This window comes from Gorilla gorilla, chromosome 11 (assembly GCF_029281585.2).
Source record: "Gorilla gorilla gorilla isolate KB3781 chromosome 11, NHGRI_mGorGor1-v2.1_pri, whole genome shotgun sequence".
Lineage (NCBI taxonomy): Eukaryota > Metazoa > Chordata > Mammalia > Primates > Hominidae > Gorilla > Gorilla gorilla.
The window spans coordinates 21,375,574-21,393,556 of record NC_073235.2 but is presented as its reverse complement, the minus strand read 5'-3'; the positions used below and the strand labels follow the sequence as shown (position 1 = coordinate 21,393,556).

Genomic DNA, 17,983 nt, shown 5'->3' with positions numbered 1-17,983 from the left:
CTGATGTCAAAATATATTACAAGGCTACAGTAACCAAAACAGCATGGTACTGATATAAAAACATACACACAGACCAATAGGACAGACTAGAGAACCCAGAAACAAAGCCAAATATTTACAGCCAACTGATCTTCAACAAAGTCAACAAGAACTTACATTGGAGAAAGGACATTCTCTGCAATAAACGGTTCTGAGAAAATCAGATAGCCACATACAGAGGAAGAAAACTGGACATCTAGCTCTTACCATATACAAAAATCAACTCAAGACAATGAAAGACTAAAGTGTAATACCCAAAACTATAAAAATACTAGAAGAAAGGACAGGATCTTGCTGTCACCCAGGCTGGAGTGAAGTGGCATGATCATAGCTCACAGAAGCCTTAGACGCCTGGGCTCAGCTGATCCTCCTGCCTCAGCCTCCTGAGTAGCTGGGACTACAGGCATGCACCACCATGCCCAGGTCATTTTTTAAATTTGTAGAGATGAGATCTCATTATGTTTCCCAGGCTGGTCTTGAACACCTGGCTCACACAATCCTCCTGCCTCGCCGTCCCAAGGTGTTGGGATTATAGGCATGATACATTATGCCCAGCCCCTTTTTATTTTTAACCATAGTTTAATTCATATATTTAAAGTTCCATCTGTTTTAAACTTTATTATAATAAAAAACAAACTAGTTACACAAATACTGACCAGTACATTACATTTTTAAGAATCATGTTAAAAAGATATAGGCCCTAAATAAGGAAGGAAAATAAAGGGGCATATTTTAAAGAAAGCAGAAAGTTGAACTTAAAATAAAAGTTGAAGGAAAAAAAAAAAAGCTGAAGGTTTCTAAGAGACACATTTTAAATGGAATCAGACAAAAAGATTTCCAAGTAACACTCAGAATTACAAGATAAAATCATGTGAGGAAAGCAACTCATCTGGTCTTTTAAAGGAAAGATTGACATAAGCTTTGTGAAACATAAGAACTAATGTTCCTCTCCCAGAACATGGTCAGGTAAGGTCCTAAAGGATAAAACAATTACATGAAGTAGAACTTTGAGTACTTCAACAACTATCTGTGTACCTGTGAGTGTCTGAGTATTAACATGATTGAAAATAATTATCTAAGAAAAATATTGGCTCTGAATTCTCTTTCAGGTTGATATCCTTTTTAGGCTCAACTATTCATTTCCAAGAGAAGATAAATGCTATCACCAACTCAACTGATGATTATAATTCCACTTTTCACTGGGTATAGAATAGCTGTACTCCAAGAACTTTTGATAGAGAACTCAAGAAAAACATGAGAAAACACACAAATACAGGATAAACACTCACAAATATGCTTATGCCAGGAGGTTACCAGTTTTTCAAAGGTGGCAATGTTTGACACAAGGGAAAAGAAGTTACACGGTATAATATAGAAAAAGTCAGTGACTATAAATTCCACTTCAATACAGGGATGGGGGAGATAAAAATATGTTAATATGCTCCATGTTGTGCTTTATAAATAAAAACTCGTAATAGTGCTTTTAAATGATGAAAACAAAGTAAGTGCACTAATACAGGCCTCAGTGATGTGAGAACATTTTTAATGATCATTATTATAAAAGTATACAAAAGCCACTTTTCCTATAGCTTAACAATTATATTTTAAAATAAATATTCTAAAGGTACTATATCTTACGGTCTGTAAAAATTATCTTTACATATAAAACACTACCTTGAAGAATCCACATTAACCATCCTTCACATTCGGGAATTGAATCTTAAGTTATTGTGAAAATACTTAAATTCAGAGGAAATTTTCAGTGCAGCTATGTCAGCAGCAATCATAACTTATTCCATTTGTTATCTAATCTTAAAAAATGTGATACTGAGTAATGGAGCCTAACTCAACAACATTGAAGTAAGTTTTCTTCACTTACCCTTGCATAGTGGAATTCAACTCCATAGAGTTCTAAGGTACGTGCTGTGTTTAGGTAATTAAATTCTGCTTCTGCAGGAGATAAGCCTCTATAAAGACATCATTAAGTTAAAAATGAGATCAATCAATCAATCAATCAAATATGGCTAAATTAGAAAAAGGCTATTTATCTGAAAAAAACTGAGCAGTCTAATTAAATCTATGAAACACCATGCAGGACTACTCCTCTAACTTATCTGGAGGGCACATTTTCAGTAACCCAAATTATTATTTTCCAGAATACTGTCTTATTTTCTAGAAATACAAGAATACACCAAGTTTTTAAAGCTCCTCACTATTTATATGGGTGACTATAACAAAACCCCTCACTTTTAGATATAACTTAAAAGCAGTATTTCTCAAAATTTGGTTCATATACCATATCTGCATTTAAATCACACAGGATATCTCTGAAACTTGCAGATTGTAAGCCAACCTCCAGGGCAGTGCTTCTCAGAGTGTGGTGCACAGACAGAGGTTGATTCACAGTATGGAACCTGAGTGTTGGAGGCTTGTATAGCAATCTGCCTGGGTAATATCTGTTAAATCTAACAGCAAAAAACAAAACAAAAAAACAAACAAATGAGGACTTGTATTTTTTACGTCTTTGTTTTCTTTCTCCACTTTATTTTTCTAGTAATTAATTTTTATTATATTCTACAAAATATAAGTAACACAATAATGACAGCTGGGGGGAAGAAATCATCTTTCATCACAGATGGTTTAAGAAGACTATTCTGTAGAGTCTGATTTAGAAAGGATGAGGTCAAAACTGTTTATATTTAACAAGAATACCAAGTGATTCTTATAAACACAAGTTGAAGAACCATTGCTCTAAATGTAAGGCCTTTAAAAATAGATTTACTCCTATTTCACATATAGTTTTTACAACCTTAGTTATCTGTTATTATCAGACTACAGCAGAGCAAAAGCAGAAAATTACAAAAACAAAGATACAAACTTTCTATTCACTAATGCTACTAGAAAAGGGAGCCAACAGCCCGCTAATGCATGATCATAACACGACTCCTCAAAAAAAACAGTACACTTCCAATTTCTATAAAATTAAATTAAATATATACTCCCTCCAGTTAAAGTGGATACTTCTGTTTTTCTTCATTTAAAGATCTGATGAATCATTTACTTAAACCAAATAGAAATATATAATCAATAAGCTTTTCCTTAAGAGTCTTTTCATTATCAGTAAATTTAAAAAAATCTGGCTTATCTTCAAACTCTTGATTCTGATATGCTGTATGTATAACTTTCACTATGAATGGAATTTACTTAGACTAAAATAGCCCCCTCACATTAGGTAGTCCATTAAAAACTCAGTCATTAGTCTATTTTAGATCAGGAATCAGCAAACCTTTTATTGCAAAGGGCTGGACAGTAAATATTGTAGGCTTTTAGGACATACAGTCTCTGTGGCAACTATTTAGCTTGGCCATTGTGCGAAAACAGCCATAGACAACATATACATGAATGAGGGTATCTGTGTTCCAGTAAGTGTTTTATTCATGAACACTGAATTTTACAAAATTTCACATGCCACAAAATGCTATTCTTCTTTTGATTTTATGCAACCACTTAAAATCTATATAACAATCTTAGCCTGTGGGCCATATAAAAATAGGCAATGGGGGCTGGGCGTGGTGGCTCACGCCTGTAACCCCAGCACTTTGGGAGGCCAAAGCAGGCGGATCACGAGGTCAGGAGATCAAGACCATCCTGGCTAACACGGTGAAACCCCATCTCTACTAAAACTACAAAAAATTAGCCGGGCGTGGTGGCGGGCACCTGTAGTCCCGGCTACCGGGAGGCTGAGGCAGGAGAATGGCATGAACCCGGGAGGTGGAGCTTGCAGTGAGCTGAGATCGCGCCACTGCACTCCAGCCTGGGCAACAGAGAGAGACTCCGTTTCAATGGCCATGGTTTGTTATCCTGTTTTAGATACATGAGTTATTAGTAAAAGAAAGTAAGTTTTCTTAATAATAACAACAGCTAACATTTCTTCAGTGCCTACAATGTGCTATGTATGGTTTTGAGAACCTTATGTATATAAACTCATTTAAGACCTACAGTAACTCCAGAGATAGACAGATACTTTTATTATCCCCAGTTTACGTAAGGAAACAGAGAAGAAGAGGCATAAAACAGTTTGGCCAAGGTTATAAGATAGTAAGTAATCTTACAGAATTTCAAACCAGGCAGTCTGGCTCTTTAGTTCAGACTCTTAGCCAATATGCAACACTGCCTTAGTTTTTCCGTGAGTATTCTGAATCGTATATTGAAGCACAACTAAATTCTGAACCAATAAACAATATTACTTTCTATTCAAGGCAACAAATCTCTTTTGAAAAAATAATATATAAAATTACACTCACACAAAAAAATCAAAGTTGAATGAATATTGTTAATGAATGCATATTGATAAGGTTAAGTATCTCTTATCTGAAATGCTTGGGATCGTGTTTCAGATTTCAGATTTTTTCAAGTTTTGAAATATTTGCATATACTTAATGCAATATCTTGGTATAGAAACCAAGTCTAAACACGAAATTTATGTTTCATATACACTTTATACACATAGCCTGAAGGTAATATTATATAATATTTAAAATAATTCTGTGTATGAAACAAAGTTTTCACCGAATGTTGACTGAAACCCATTACATGGGATCAGGTGCAGAATTCTCCACTGCAGTGTAATGTCAGTGCTCAAAAAGTTTCAAATTTTAGAGCTCTCTGAATTTCAAACTCTTGGGTTAAGGATGTTCAACCTGTACTGTTTTTAAAGAAATATTTTTTAAAAATTAATTTAGTATTATATAGAGTTCCTGTTCTCCTCTTGGCTCACTACCAAGGAGAATCAAGTCCTTTATACCTAAAAACTGAGAAAGAATTACTAAGCAGACTGATCTCTATATTGTGACTATACTGTTTATATTCTAAAATTATTTAGACTATTACACAATAGCAAATAAATATCTGTTTACAGACAGCTTAATGGCTCTTAATAGAAATGAAAATGAGTTTCATATATTCTATGAAATCATTTTTTAGCATAGATCACCTATATTTCTTTACGATAATATTATTTTAGGTAACAGTAATTGTTCTATATTAAATACAGCCATCATATTAGAATTTCAAACATTTCTCTAGAAAGAATGCCATTAAGAAGTTTATCAAATACAAAACTAAAAAACTCTTACATGTGTTGCTGATGTAATTTTGCAATTTCTTTTTCAAAATCTTGAGGTTGATTAGGAATGAAAGAATAATCTGAGAGGTAGCCTGGCAAGTTCTCTGACTGATCGTAGTCTCCAAGTTCAGCTAATAATGAAAGGAAAACATTCACATTTTAATAAACAAATTTTTAAATTATTATAGTCAAATCAGCGATGCCATTAATTCTATTTCTGGATGTAAAATACTTATGTTTCTAATATAACCACTTAAGCAAGCCACAGCAATCCATTTAACATTCTTCTTGGTCTCAATTTCAGAGGAAATTTTTTCAAAAATCACAGTAATTGCTAACTAACTGGAGATTTCATTACAGTTCCACTTCAGTCACTATTTTCTATATAGCAACATGTCTAAAGAACTCCCACATAAAAGCCAATGTACTAGCAACACAAACCACAGTTATATGCTATTTGACCTAAAAATGGGCTGATACTTACACTGAACAGCAAATGAAGCTAAAAGGGCAGCAGTATTAGAAGGACAGGGTAATCTAATAAAACAAAACAAAAATACACAACCGAAGGTTAAACATAGCAATTTCAAAAGTGCTATAATTTGTTAAACAATCACACTTGAAGTTTCATGTGATTTGATTTTAACTATTAAGAAATAAACTTATCTGATGAAAGGAATTCACACTACATGTAACCTTCTTAAATAATTTGTTTGCAATGACCATGAATTACTTAACACAGATTTAAAAAGTATTTTTAAAGTCCATTACAAAAAATTTTTAAAGAAATTTAAAGAGCCCACCTTCCAGTAAGAATGTCTTGTTTAATTTGCAAAAAATACTGGTACCTTAAAAACAAACAAACAAAAAGGATAGCATTTACTAGAATTGTAACAATTTCGATTCTAAGAAACTGTATACTTACATTAACAAATAAACATATTTAAATATTTGCTTTTATAATTTACATATTAAAACATGTAGTTTAAAAATAAGATTTCATAAGCTCATGAATCTAAATCTTTAAAACTCTTTGATGTATGAAATTTGTACTTCGAATGTCTTGTTTCCACTAGCTTCCATTATAGAAGCCCTCAAGATTTCAAACAGTTACATGACAGAGGGAGAAATACTCTTGAGGGTTGGTATATGCAGAAAGAAGTGGGAAGCATAGAAAACCTGAGTATCACAAACATGGAAGAGCATTGTAAGCAATGCACTAGAGACCAGCGATGATTTTCGCTGGTCTGAGATAGAAAGCCAGCTACAAGGACAGGCCAGCGTTTTGATCATTTTATCATCAGATGGCAGGAAGCTGCCTGTTACAGAAAAGCATCTATACACTTCCATGTGAATTAAGGAAGTCTCTCTTTGATTGGAGGGGCAGGGGAAGAATACTTTTGTCTACTATTGTTAGAATTGTCAAGTATTCAATTTCCTGTGAAACCAACAAAAACTTGGGTTTTCTTTAACAAGCCTGCTGTCATTGCTTACAAGATAGCATTGTCCTTTGGTCTCTGCTAGTGGGTAACCCACTCAAAGATTTGTCAATACTTGGGCAAAGTCACCTGTGTTGTATAGGGGTGGCAGAAGACCAAACTTTTTGGTTTTAAATGTTTAACCTGGAAATCTTAAGATTTTTTATTTCACTAAACTAAAAAAAGTACATATTCCAAGAGTCAAAAGTCATTAGAAATTCTAGTTTGGCTGATTAAGTCATTGAAGAGCTCCATGACAATATTTAAATTACCAAAGAGGTTTTCAGAGAATCAGATATTCATTACAAAAAAAAAGAATACAAACATCCTGGCTTCATATATAACTTCTTGTGAGGCTTAGTGCATAATATTATAAATATAATCTATTTACTCAATCCAAGACAGTATATTTCTATCAGGCCTGTTTTGGTTTAATAATTCAAAGTTATCTGGGAGGCCAAGGCGGGCAGATCACAAGGTCAGGAGATCGAGACCATCCTTCCTGGCTAACACGGTGAAACCCCATCTCTACTAAAAATACAAAAAAAAAAAAAAATTAGCCAGGCGTGATGGCGGGCACCTGTAGTCCCAGCTACTCGGGAGGCCAAGGCAGGAGAATGGCGTGAACCTGGGAGGCGGAGCTTGCAATGAGCCGAGATCGCGCCACTGCACTCCAGCCTGGGCGACAGAGTGAGACTCTATCTCAAAAAAAGAGAAAAAAAAAAAAATTCAAAGTTAAAGGTTCCTGGTAAGAAACAATCTTATAGTCAGGATTTAAAGGTCATGTATATCCTTGCCATAATATTGTAAATCTGACATAAATAATGCCTATACTTGCCAAATTTTACTTACATACTCATTTAACCAAGAGGCAAGAACTTAACTGTTAAAAGTAGAAACCAGAATTCAAGTCCTAGGCAAAACTAGCCTGTGATCTTGGGCAAATTAGTTAAAATGTCGCTGAGCCTTAGTTTCTACATTTGTAAAAAGAAAGTAGTATCAACTTGCCTAGTATATGTATTTCAGGAATTGGAAAAATTCAATTCTAATGATGCTAGCACCTGCTAAAAGTAAACGGTGTTTAACCTGGTGAACCTGTTTGACTCCATTCTTTCCCGCCCCCCACCCCCCCATAATCTCAAAATTAAAGGAATATTTTTCACTAATTAAACTAAACTAATTCATTAGTTAAAGGGATATTTTAAAAATTAATTTAGTATTACATAGAGTTTATTTTCTCCTCTTGGCTCACTACCAAACAGAATCAACTTTCATATAGCTAAAAACTGAGAAAGAATTACTGAGCAGATTCATCTGCATATTGGGAATATACTATTTACATTCTTGAAATCTCAAGGTAAGGAGGTGCAGCAGATTTCCTGTTTCCTGGGGTCTAAACTAGTTCTGAAAACTTAGCAGCTGTGGCAGAAGGTGCACTGTTACTAATCATAACCATCACATTAAGGCTACTCAAGCATTAAAGCTTTGGCTAATATGTAGCCTTGGCTATATATTAGAATCATTTGGGGGAACTTGTACATGCCTATGCTCAGGTCCCATCTAAGACCTGTTCAAGCAGAATTATCTAGGGATGTGGCCAAGACATCATTATGGTTTTAAAGCTCCCCCAAATGATTCTAATTTCTAATCAGAGTAGAAAAATCACTGATCTACACTATGGTAGTAAAATTTACAAAAAACTAGACATTTACCCCATTTTACCAAATAATACCAGTTATAAGATTCCATAATATTCCATTATAAAGGGGTCTGAGAACAAATTAATTCCTTGACTACCATCAAACTTGATTTTACTTTCTTCTGCTTCAGGCAGTTATTTCAACTTATTAGTGAAACATATTTATTTCCTTATTATGTTTTCAATGCAGGCTATAAAAGAATCAACACATTCTACCTCCATTCAGAAATTCAAAGACAGTTTTTCAAGTGAAGTACATTATAAACATAGTTATAACTGACAATATTTTAAGGGCTACAATATTAAGCTAAGATGTATACATATAACACAACTTTGTTTTTCATTTTTGTTGGTTTTTTTTTTTCAGACGGAGTCTCACTCTGTCGCCCAGGCTGGAGTGCAGTGGCATGATCTCGGCTCACTGCCAGCTCCGCCTCCCGGGTTCATGCCATTCTCCTGCCTCAGCCTCCCCAGTAGTTAGGACTACAGACGCCTGCCACCACACCCGGCTAATTTTTTGTATTTTTAGTAGAGATGGGGTTTCACCGTGTTAGCCAGGATGGTCTTGATCTCCTGACCTCGTGATCCGCCCACCTTGGCCTCCCAAAGTGCTGGGATTACAGGCGTGAGCCACCGCACCCGGCCACAACTTAGTTTTTCGAGAGGAATTAGCTTGGATTCTACTAATAGTTGCAAGCATTAGGATTACATAATCCAGAGACTACATTACTGAGTTCTCCCATTTGTTAAAAAAAAAAAAAAAAAAAAAGGAACACCTGCGCACCCACCCCAAAACACACTGAAAAGAAATCTCTAGAATTTCAATCTAATTTTTCTCACTTGGTTTACTACTGAAAACTCTGCAAACACCTTAGAACTGGCAGCTGCAGCCAATTAAATAATTTATCCTTTTGTTTCTCTACTCCAAGACAGTATCCTAAATGATAACCAATACATTAAAATTTAACATCCCATCTATAGGTAATTTTAGGTATGGATTTTTTAATTTGATACCTATCTTTTAGAGTAATTCTGAATGTAGCCACTGGCCTATATTCTTATATCTGAGAATTTTACAGAGAGTATAACATGCTAATTTTTAACTGTCTTTGTAAAATAACTCACTACTAATTCTGTCTTTCAGGCAACACACAAGGTTGTCATTCAGGTTAATACTGACAGTTACTACACTGTTGGTATTTCTCCATTTCTACCTTCAATATTTCACCTTATAATCAAGAACATTATCAAAATGTTCATCTGGATCATTCATGTGTATATACTCTGTCAAGTTGAAATGACCATAAAATTAGATAGTAACATAAGCTGAGACTTAAAATGGAGAGTCAAGTGGGCATGTAAAGGCCTCAACATGCTAGTGCACTCTCTGCAACATCCTTTATAAACTCCATTATATTTTTTTGGAACCAAAGATTAAAAACACATAGGGGACAAAAGGTACCTACTGACCCGCAAATAGTGGTTATATATTTTATAAATTCTATGTTCTCCCCAATAAAAAAAGATACTAGAATATGCTTTCACATGCGAAAAAAAACCCCAAATTTCTCACCACACAGCATCCTTTGGATACAATTTCAGCAACATTTGATGACCTCAATTAATTATAGCCACACTTAAGCAGTGTTCACAAGTAGAAATTTTTAATATTTATATGGTTCAGGAAGCTGGGGCTGGACTGGGCAGCCCTGAGGTTTTAAATCCCCCTACGCTCTCCCAGCCATCCAAAAAAGGAGGAAAACATTATCTTGGAATAGCCATAACTTATTCTGTGTACTGACTGGAAAGCTCAGAATTACACCATAGTAATTTCTTTTTGCCTAATTAATTTCAAAATTTCATATTAGAGTTTTGACAATATTTTCAAGAAAAATATATCCATAAACCCACCTTGTATATTCTTCTTGTAACTTGTTGGGGTCACTTACAAAAAATTTGACTCTAAAGTTCAAACTGTAAGGAGATCCTCCTAGAATTAATAAAAGTAGTTCTAATTAATCAGACTATATTAATCCTTTATCTTTATAAAGTAAACTTGCAAAACGTTAAGTAAATATGTATGCTCACTCTTTAGCTGCTTCCTTATTGGTTTGTTTGGATCCAGCCACCTCTGAAAAATAAATAAATAAAACTGATTTCTTTTTTCCTTGAGGAACTACTATATTGATTCTTGCAAATCTGTTCCATTTGGAGATTAATGCTAAAAGCTGCATTTCAGAAAAGGCCTAGGTAGGAAAAAAATCATTACATTACAGACAATATTTTTCATATCAAATGTAATAAAATTATGCTAGAAATTAGTGAATGTGTTAATATTAAGATTTTGATTTGACTTTTCCATCAAACAGTACAATGTGCAACAACCTCTATTTCATAAGTAAAGACAGTTAATAATTGCAGCAACCTGAAGTGAATGTGAAGTGATTCACATTAATCTAACTATATTTCTTAATAGTCTGGTAAGTTTTCAAAATTCTCTTCACCCTTCACGCGCGCGCACACACACACACACACACACACACACACACACATGCTCTTGGGCTTTATACTCATTCAGGCAAAATTCTACTACAGAACTTGAAAATCCACTGAGGAGAAATTTTATAACATTTGCCTCATTCCTTTAAAAATAAAATTCCTCCCATTTGAAAAAAACCCACCAATTTTTAAAGATATAATGTTTAGTTTTGAGAATGATTGATTTTTATGTGTGAGAAATTTTAAGCAGTTTCAATACTTCTGAAGGCCAGTTTAGCTCTATTTCTGGACAATTAGGACTGAATTCAGAAAAACTTCAACTGCTAACATGTTTCAATTAAAAAAAAAATCAAAGAACCCAAAATGAGGTACTAGATGTGGTAGTATTTTCCAAGTAAGTTTATGTATCATTATTTATAAACCTAACTTCTACCACCCATAATTAAATCCAGGCAGAACACATAGATTTTTAATAATAAATAAATGGCTGGGAGTAATTAATAATGATTTCCTCTCCACTGTCCATAACATCCAACACATCAAGTCCAACCGAGTCTATCTTCAAACTGTATCTAGAATTTATCAATTTATCATCCTTATCTCTCTACTCTAAGCTCTGCCTATTGCCTCTTAATTGCTCTCCCAGTTGATTTTCTCATCACCATGTCCCTCTTCATGCTCCATAAAGAATAGTCCTAAAACATAAATTTGAATATGTCACTCATTTGATTAACACTTCTTGATAATTTCTCAGTACTAGATCCAAAGTCCTTACACTACAGCTTGTATGGTCTCTTCTTACCTCTTCCACCTCAGCTTACTAAATTCCAGCCATAATGGCCTCCTTTCTGTTTCTGAAAGATGCCATCATAAGGCCCTCAATTTCAAGCTTCCCTTTCACAGAACGCCCTCTAGATTTCCTACAGTACTCTTCATTATCCGTAAGTCTCAGCTTAAAGCCTGCCACCTCAGAAAGGCCTTCAACTGACCACCCTACCAAAAGTATGTCGTACAGCTCCCATTTAACCAGTAAGGAACATTATATCCCTTCATTACATTACCTCAATTAAGTTTGTTTCACCTTTTTTTTTTTTTTTGTCTGACTCCTTCATTAGATTATAATGAAACCAGGGATAAAAACTGTTTCAGTCAATACTGTAGAGTCAGCACCTAGCACAGGGCTTGACATAATATGAGTTAAAAATACTGTCAAAAGCAGTGGCACACACCTGTAATCCCCTGTCTCAAAATAAGAAAGTAAGCAAAGTAAATAAGTAAATAAATAAATAAATAATTTACTGAAGGACTAAACCTGCTGAATGACTCAATAGCTGGGGTTAGGGTTTTCAGCCCTGTTTAATATACTTCTTTCCTCAATCATCTACCATTTATCCACCTTCCCATCCATCTATCTATTAATCTAGTGATTTTTGTTCTTCATATCTTCTAGGAAAAGTCATAAATTATATCCACTTTAATGACTGTCTACAATCAAAATTTCAGATCAATTAATCTATTGAAAGCTTGTCTTCCTCATTCAGTTCTCCTTCAAAATATTCTGGTAAAAGAAATACAAACACATTTACATACACAGATGTGTCAAGCTGACATAGCTTAGAAGTACAAAGATAAGCACTGAGAAATTTAATTGCTCTCATCAATGACATCAGTGAGATAGGGTTAAGGTTCTTGGTTTAAACCAGGAAGATGGAACAGTGCTATAACAAGCACTACTGAATGGTAAAAATAGCATTCATTGTAAAAATCCATCAAGTTGCAAAACAAACTAGGAAAAAACATAATATATAAAGAAGTTCTACACATCAATAAGAAAAAACTGACACTAATAGAAAAACAGGCAATGAATAAGAATGGAAGTTCACAATCAAGGAACTACAAATGGCATTTAAGTATATGACAAGATAGTCAATCTTGATCATAATTAGAGAAATACAAAAGTAATCTACATTGGGTTATTATTTTTCAACAGTAATATTGGGCAAAGACTAAAACGTTTGATGACACACACGTGAGAAGAACAGGCACTCTCATACATAGCTTCTGAAAGTATAAATTGTACCATCTCAATGGAGGATAACTTGGCAAAATTTATCAAATTATAAAATGCATATGCCAAGACTCAGCATTATTTTTATTATTTTTAGTGAGACATATTTCACGCACCACAAAATTTACCATTTTAACATGTATGTGTCATTATACTTTAGTATATTCCCTACGGTGTGCAACCATCATCACTATCTAATTCCAGAATATTTCCATCACCCTCAAAGGTAATCTTGTACCTATTCGCAGTCAATCTCAATGTACCCTTCCATGTTGCCCCTAACAATCACTAACCTACATTCTGTCTCTACGAATTTACCTGTTTTGAACATTTCATAAGAATGGAATCATACAACAGGTTGCCTTTGGTGTTTGTCTGCTTTCACAGACAAGGTTTTCTTGGTTCATCTACATTGTAGCATGTAACAATAATTCATTCCTTTTTATGGCTGATACTGGGTTGTGTCTACTTTTTGACTATTATGAATAATACTGCTATGAACATTGGTGTACACATTTTTGTGTGAACACATGTTTTCAATTCTCTTGGGTATATGCCTAGGAGTAGTATTGTTGGGTCACAGGATAATTGTATATTTAACTTTTTGAGAAACTGCCAAACTTGTTTCCACAATGGCTGTACCTTTTTACATCTCCAATATCAATGTATAAAGATTTCCATTTCTTCACTTCCTCATCAACACTATCTTTAAAAAATTATAGCCATCCCAATGAGTGTGCTGTGGTATGCCATTCCTTTTTATTGCTGAATATTTCATTGTATAGCTATACCATATTTGGTTTATCTAGTCATCACTTGATGGACATTTGGATTGTTCCCATATTTTAGTTATTATGAATAATGTTGCTATGAACATCTGTGTATAAATTTTTGTGTGGACATACATTTTCAAGTCTCTTCAATATATATCTGGGAGTGGAACTGCTTAAAGTAACTGTTTTAATACATCTTGAAATCACATATTATAAACCCTTAATTTTGTTCTTATATAAATGGGCATTGGGGTTATATCACTACCTATATTTAGTTACAGACTGCATTTTCTTTGCCAAGAACTGCTGTACAGCTGGATTACTGTGCTACATCTGAGAAAAGCTGAACTGTCTGCAATACAATATATACGAATTTTAAATGTCATAATATTTTATTAGAAACTATAACTATCTAGTTAATACTGATAGCTAATAAGAGACGGTACTACATCATCAACTCCATTCATGAAGGAGTGTCTACTTAGGGATGGAGCTCTGTTTCTAATCTTTTCAAACCTTTCAAAGCGATTAGACATTGCTAATCGGTTACCTGATGGCTCATGGTTTCTAATCTTTTCAAAGCCAATTTCCCATTCTTTTCCCTGGGAAGAATCTCTTGTTTACTCTATATACCGCTTCACATGACAAAGTTAATTTTTGTATCTGCCAAAACGTAGTAATAAAATTTCTACATTTGAGATCTGCATGGTTTCTACTAAGAAATCCACTGGTTATTTTATTGAGGTGCACTTCTATGTGACAAGTCACTTTTCTCTTTCTCTTGCTGCTTTCAAAACTCTTTCGACCATTTTCATTGTACTTGGAGTTCAGTGAGCTTCTTCTATTTCTATATCTGTAACTTTCTGCAAATTAGGGGAAAGATACATGGCAAGACCACGTCTCTACCAAAAAAAAAAAAAAAAATCAGAAAAAATTAGCCAGATGTGGTAGTGCATGTCTATAGTCCTGGTTACTCGGGAGGCTAGGAGGTTGAGGTTCAGTCTGAGAGGCTGAGGCTGCTGTAAGCCATGATCGCACCACTGCACACTGCACTCCAGTCTGGGTGACAGAGCAAGACCTTGTTTCAATCAATCAATAAAGTAATTTAACTCCAAACTGTTCAGGGTTCCTATTGTAAATAGCCTTGGTCTTAAAGAAAATATAATTTGGACAAATTACAGCCATATATTTATTTCTTCATCTGTTTCAGTATCACTTTGGAGATTAAATTCTAGCTTATATTCTTTTCCACAGTATCAAGTTTTAGATGTATATTTTTTTCCCTTAACTCGTTCATTATTTGAAGCCTGTTTTCTATAAGGCACTGTGTCAGGTACTGGGGTGATATAAGTTCAAAACATGGTCCCTATCCTCAAAAACTGGTAAGTCATGAAACATATCACCTCAAGAAAGTATCATCACTGCTACAGATAAAAAAGAAAGAGGTAAACTGTACCTGGGGAGTAGTGGTAGTCAGGAAAGGCTTGAGAGGGAAAGTGACTTTTACTCTGAGTCTTAAAAAATGTGAAGAAGAGGGGTAGGATAAAGGATGTGACGGGAGTGAAGGATGTGAGTTAAAGGTAAGATATTTCAGGAAGAGAAAGTATTTATGCCCAAGATAGCAAAGATCAAGTACTGCCTATTTCATCTGTAAAATATTCCATTTTCTATCCATTTTTAGAAATCTTTAGCTGTAATACCTGCCATTACTCATCTTAATGGTAGCTGTATACATTGTGATATTAACCTTTTGTTTCTCTTATAAATCAATCCTATTTCTTACTAGAAATTAAGTTAGAAACTTGGGAGGAAGAGCATCTCCCAAATAAAGTAATTCTGGAGAGTCACTAGATCCAGTAAAAAACATAGGATTTAGTAAAACAGTAGAAAGAAAAGGTGTGGAAAACTTGGATTTGATCCCAACTTTACCTTTCACTACGCTAAATAAAATAAAATTAATAACAAAAACAATGGCTAAATAAAATTAAAACAAAATTTAATAAAATTAAAAACAATACTGGAGAACTAGTGGGGTTCAATAAATCCTTGTCTGAATATTTTCCCACTACAGCTCCCTTTTCACCTCTCAAGTCTTTCATCATTTTATTATAAAATCAGGTGATTTAACCAAATGGGTGACTATGAATGAGTCAATGAGTATCAGACTCGCAAAGGGACTTTCTTCAGATATTTAGGTGAATAGACCAACTAACCATGAATCTGTAGGCATAGGGTGTCAGCAATTTTTTTATGTTTCCCAAGGAATTTGGAAGCATAGCCAAGTTTAGATGAATGATCGTTTATCCTTTTGTTTTCTATAATAAAATTATTACTAAAATAACAGTATCAATATAAAACATTCAAGTTTTTTTTTCTCTCTCTCTCTTTCTCACACACATACAGAGCAAAAAAACATAAAAGTCCTTTATTATGGCTCTTCCAATTCTACTCTTCCATCCAAAGAGGTAGCCTCTGTTCACATACCAGCAAGTATACCTTATAATGCTGTGGTACACCTGCATACAAGCATTTAATAATGTTAGATGCTGAACTTAGTGCAGACACCCAATCAGCATAGTGCACTATAGTCCAGAACTCCTGAGCGCAAGTGATTCTCCTGCCTCAGCCTCCCCGGTAGCTGGGACTACAGGCATGCACTACCATGCCCAGCAGATGTCACATACTTTATTCAACTATTCTCTTATGAGGGTTTCAGGTTTTTCCATTACTATTTCCTATTAAAAATAGTGTTGCAAGAGAAATTCTTCCATACAATAATTTTTAAATTTTGATATATGCTGCCATCTGCCTTCCAAAAACACTTTTTCACTTTACACTCTCACCAACTATCTTGAGAATGCACATTTCCCGAGCCTTTGCCAGAAACAGGTAGTGTGAATCTGTATTTTTGCTAATCTAGTATGCAAAGAGTGTTATCATTGTAATTGGCATCTCTCTGATTAACCAGTGAAGCTGAATATCTTGTCACATTTGTTATTAATAGTTACTCTTCTTCTGTTCATGCTATCTTCCCATTTTTCTATTGGGTTATCTGACTTTTATTTATTATTTGTAGAAGCTCTTCTAGATTTTAATATTATGTTACATATGTTGCAAGTATTTCCCTCCAGTTGGTATTTTGTCCTCAGTGTATACTCCGTATGTTATGCAGTGAAATCTATCAACATTTCCTTTACAAATGCATGAACTATTGTTGCCTAGGATGATCATAACAAATATTATTAAAAATGTTTCCAACTCTTACCCAACTATACTATTGTTTTACATTTAAATTTACATTGGAATTTATTTTTATATATGGTATCTGTTAGGAATCTAAATACATATTTTCCCATCTTTAACCAATTGTTCCAATACCTATCTTGAATACCATCATTATAATAAACTATGTTTTCATATAGACAAAAATTGATACTTGGGCTGTTTCTTCTACCCCATTGACTTATATCGATACTAAGAACACACTATTTTAAGTACTATGTCATCATATTCCATTTTTATACCTGTTAGGACGAGTTGATTATATTTTATATATCTGGCTAAGTTTATCCAGATTCTCTTCCAGAGGAAGTTGAGGATCCTATTGTCAAATCTTCTCCCCAAAAATTCCATTCAGATACTAACCAGAAATACCACTGGTTTTACCAATGAAACTGAAATAGTGCTGACATCTTCTACAATACTGAGCATTCCTCATTATGAGCATGGTGTGTCTCTATTTATTCATAATTTCTATTATATCTTCCTGCATAGTTCTATATTTTCTTCATATGGCTCTTGACACTCCTGCTTAAGTTTATTCCTAGATGTTTAATGAATCTGGGTTTTAAAAAAAACGTGATTTGCTATTTTTTGGCGTATGTCTCCTAAATGGTATACAAAAAGGTACTGATATTTGTTTGTTGAGCTCTAAGTCTTACCAGTTATAATAGTTTTCCAAATGATTCATTTGAGCTTTCAAGGTGGATAATCATATTGCTAAAGAAAAATGAGTTCTTCCCCCAACAAACATACCCTAACACACAGCTTTATTCCACAGGGAACTATATCTGCCGCCCTCTGTTCAATTAGAAAAGGGGAAAAGAGGAGGCCAAGTGGCCTCAAATAGTTTCTCAGTTAATCACTTTGATACCCGTAATACATTACCCAGAAATCTTTCCTCTTCAACACCTTTTTGGTAAGTTTTCCTCTGGTTTGACTCTTCCACCAATCCTGTCAACACTGAATGTCAACATTCAATCTTTTAAAAAATCTTGAAAATTCCTTGTCTGCTGATGGCAT

At 34.2% G+C, this 17,983-nt stretch overlaps 1 protein-coding gene across 4 annotated transcripts in view; it reads right to left on the bottom strand.

Moving 5' to 3' along the window:
* PTPN4 (protein tyrosine phosphatase non-receptor type 4) overlaps nt 1–17,983 on the bottom strand; it is a 224,243-nt gene that overhangs the window by 97,109 nt on the left and 109,151 nt on the right. Inside the window, exons 4-9 of one of the 4 annotated variants that reach the window (XM_019022677.4) lie at nt 10,430–10,472; nt 10,253–10,331; nt 5,968–6,012; nt 5,649–5,701; nt 5,175–5,295; nt 1,919–2,006 (exon numbers count right to left, since the gene is read on the bottom strand). In XM_019022677.4, coding sequence (XP_018878222.1) covers nt 1,919–2,006; nt 5,175–5,295; nt 5,649–5,701; nt 5,968–6,012; nt 10,253–10,331; nt 10,430–10,472 — 429 coding nt within the window. Of the gene's footprint in view, nt 1–1,918; nt 2,007–5,174; nt 5,296–5,648; nt 5,702–5,967; nt 6,013–10,252; nt 10,353–10,429; nt 10,473–17,983 lie in introns of all 4 variants that reach the window. The other 3 variants (XM_055380517.2, XM_055380519.2, XM_055380518.2) reach the window with 3 other exon arrangements.